Source organism: Onychostruthus taczanowskii, unplaced genomic scaffold, assembly GCF_017590055.1.
Source record: "Onychostruthus taczanowskii isolate IOZ18803 unplaced genomic scaffold, ASM1759005v1 scaffold1520, whole genome shotgun sequence".
In the NCBI taxonomy this organism is placed as follows: Eukaryota; Metazoa; Chordata; class Aves; order Passeriformes; family Passeridae; genus Onychostruthus; species Onychostruthus taczanowskii.
Window position 1 is genome coordinate 1 of NW_024498709.1, and position 3,392 is coordinate 3,392.

Below are 3,392 nucleotides of genomic sequence, written 5' to 3' on the forward strand. Positions count from 1 at the left end.
GATTTTGGGGTAAATTCCCGGGGTTTTAACGCTGAGCCCTCCCCACAGGAAGAGCTGGAATTCTGCGAGCGGCTGCTGCAGCTCTGCTTCGAGACCCCCCCCGAAGAATCCACCATGGACCGATGACCCCAAAACCCCCCAAAATTCCCCCAAAAATCCCCTCCTGGCACCCCAAAAACCCCCAAACGCTGCGAGCCCCCCCGAGCCAGGGGGGAATAAACGCTCCTGGTCCGACCCTGGCTGAGTTTTGGGGGGGAAAAGGGTCTGGGGGCGCAATCGGCGCCGTCGTTAAGGAAAAAAATGGGGAAAAAAATCGAAATTTCCGCAAATTCAGCACCGGGAGCGCGGGGGCGCTGTTATGCTAATGTAGAGGCGTGGCTATGCTAATACTATGAGTGGGTGTGGTCATGCTAGTTTGGGGCGGGGTTATGTTACAGCGCGGGGGCGCGGTTATGCTAATGAAGAGGCGTGGTCATGCTAATAAGATGTGGGTGTGGTCATGCTAGTTTGGGGCGGGGTTATGTTAATGAGACGTGGGCGTGGTATTGTCGGTATTACCCTGGCAACCGCGTCCCGGTGGGCGGGGTTTCCCCACCACTCTCTCTTCTCATTGGTCCGCTGCCGTTTCCCGCCGCTGTTCTCGCTCCTGATTGGTCAGCGGCGTTGCCGGGCTCCGTGAGGGCTCCGTGAGGGCTCTGCCATGGCGGCGGCGCTGGAGGACGCCGTGGGCACCGTGTGCTGGTGGGGGCTGTCCCCGGCCATCGATCTCCGCCTGCACCGTGAGCCCCGAGCCCCCCGCACCCTCCCGGGACTGCTCCCGGTGCTCCCGGTGACCGCGGCTCCCTCACGATCCCCGCAGTCCCGCCGGGACCGGAGGCCTCGGTGCTGCTGGTGGGGGCGGCCGAGGGCCGGCACCTGCTGATGACGGCGGCCCGGGCCCGCCGGGGACCCCCCCGCGACATCACGGTACGGACCGGGACACCGGCAACCGGGAGGGGCAGCGGTCCCGGTACCGGGCTCGGTGTCGCGCTGCAGAGCACCGGGACGGGGTGAAGCTCCCGCTTCGGGGCTGTGCCGGTGTTACCGGAGCTCTCCCGGTGTTACCGGGGCTCTCCCGCAGCTCTTCGTGGTCGAGCAGAGCCCCGAGCCCGTGGCTCGCCAGCTCCTGTTCCTGCTGCTGGCGCTGGAAGCACCGGAGCGGCCCCCGGTGTCCCTAATGACCCCCCCCGGTAACCCCGGTGTCCCTCCCGGTGTCCCCCGCTGTCCCTAATGACCGCCCCGGTAACCCCGGTGCCCTTCTGGTTTCCCTCCGGTGTCCCTTCTATCCCCTGTGTCCCCTCCCGGTGTCTCCGCCGCTAACCCCGGTGTCCCCGGTAATTCCCCCGGTGTCCCCGATGTCCCTCCCGGTATCTCCGGTACTCCCCGGTGTCCTCCCCCGATAACCCCCGGTATCCCCGGTGTCCCTCGGTACCCCCGGTGTCCCCTCTGTCCCTCCCGGTGTCCCCTCCCGGTGTTCCCGGTGTCCCCTCTGCCCCTCCCGGTGTCCCCGGTGTTCCCGGTGCCCCGGTGACGCCGGTGCCGTGCCGCAGCCCGCGCCGCCGCCGTGCTGGAGCTGCTGGGCTCGGGCTCGCTGGGGCCGGGCACGGCGGCGCTGCTGCGCGGGGCCGCGGGCCGCCTCCGCCGCTGGCTGCGGGCGGAACCGGACCCGCACCGGCACCGGGACACCGAGCGCCACGGGCCCGCCGACCTGCGCCTCATGAAGGTCAGAACCGGGCGGGACTGGACCGGGGGGAGCGGGGCTGGGCGGGACCGGGACCGGGGACACCGGGGGAGCAGGGCTGGACGGGACCGGGATCGGTCCCGGTGCTGTCGGTACCGGGTCTCAGGATCCCGGTGCTGTTGGTACTGGGTCTCAGGGTCCCGGTGCTGCCGGTACCGGGTCTCAGGATCCCGGTGCTGCCGGTACCGGGTCCCGGTGCTGCTGGTTCCGGGTCCCGGTGCTGCCGGTACCGGGTCTCAGGGTCCCGGTGCTGTCGGTACCGGGTCCTGGTGCTGTCTCGGGGTCCCGGTGCTGTCGGTACCGGGCTGTCCCTCCCGCAGTGCCGGGACCGGGACGCTCTCGAGGCGGTTCTGCGGCGCTGGGAGCGGGCGGTGCCGGGCCCGGGGGCGGTACCGGAGACAGAACCGGGCCCGGGGGCGGTACCGGAGGCCGAAGCGGGGCCGGTACCGGGGCCCCCGGGCTGGGACCGGCGGCTGCGGCGGCGCCTCGGGGCCCGTTACGAGTCCCGGGCGGCGGTGGCGGATTGGGAGCTGCGGATGGCGCTGCACCCGCGGGGGGTAACGGCGGCACCGGGGACACCGGGGGGGCACCGGGGGAACAACGGGGGACAGCGGGGATACCGGGGACAACGGGGATACCGGGGACAACGGGGGAACAACGGGGGACAGTGGGGATACCGGGGACAACGGGGATACCGAGGGGACACCGGGGACGGGGAGGGGACAGCGGGGGTGTCCCGGTAAATACCGGACAGGGACACCGGGGAAGCCTTGGGGACACCCCGGGGGGTAACGGTGACACCGGGGACAGGGGGGGAACACCGGGGGGACATCGGGGAACCCCCTTGGGGACATCCCGGGGGGGTAACGGTGACACCGGGGGGACACCGGGGACATCCCGGGGGGGTAACGGTGACACCGGGGACATCCCAGAGGGGTAACGGCGACACCGGGGGGCTCCGGGAGGGGACACCGGGGAGGCGCTGGGGACACCCCGAGGGGTTTTCCCGGTTCCGCAGCCCCGGTGTCCCCAAGGCCCCCCCCGGTGTCCCCAAGGCCACCTCGCTGTCCCCGGCCGAGTTCGGGCGCTGGCGAGAGAGCGGCGACGCCTTCGGGGGAGGGGGCGCGACCCCCAACCCAACGGTGCTGAGCGACCCCCGGCCCCGCGCCGTGAGTGAACGGTGACACCGGGGACAGGGGGGGAACACCGGGGGGACATCGGGGAACCCCCTTGGGGACATCCCGGGGGGGTAACGGTGACACCGGGGGGCTCCGGGAGGGGACACCGGGGAGGCGCTGGGGACACCCCGAGGGGTTTTCCCGGTTCCGCAGCCCCGGTGTCCCCAAGGCCCCCCCCGGTGTCCCCAAGGCCACCTCGCTGTCCCCGGCCGAGTTCGGGCGCTGGCGAGAGAGCGGCGACGCCTTCGGGGGAGGGGGCGCGACCCCCAACCCAACGGTGCTGAGCGACCCCCGGCCCCGCGCCGTGAGTGGGGACACCGGGGACACCGGGGGACACCGGGAGGGGACAGCGGGAGGGGACAGCGGGAGGGGACAGCGGGACACCGCGGGGACAGGGAGGGGACAGCGGGACACCGGGAGGGGACACGGGGACA

General features: G+C 71.6%; 1 protein-coding gene across 1 annotated transcript; it reads left to right on the top strand.

Moving 5' to 3' along the window:
* Positions 1–463: 463 nt before the first annotated feature.
* Positions 464–3,262, top strand: DNAAF3 (dynein axonemal assembly factor 3; the record flags this gene model as incomplete). Its single annotated transcript, XM_041399059.1, has 7 exons — positions 464–779; positions 860–966; positions 1,121–1,229; positions 1,590–1,762; positions 2,101–2,337; positions 2,836–2,960; positions 3,112–3,262. Coding segments are annotated over exons 1-7 (981 nt in total), but the record flags the coding sequence as incomplete, so codon positions are not given.
* Positions 3,263–3,392: the final 130 nt, after the last annotated feature.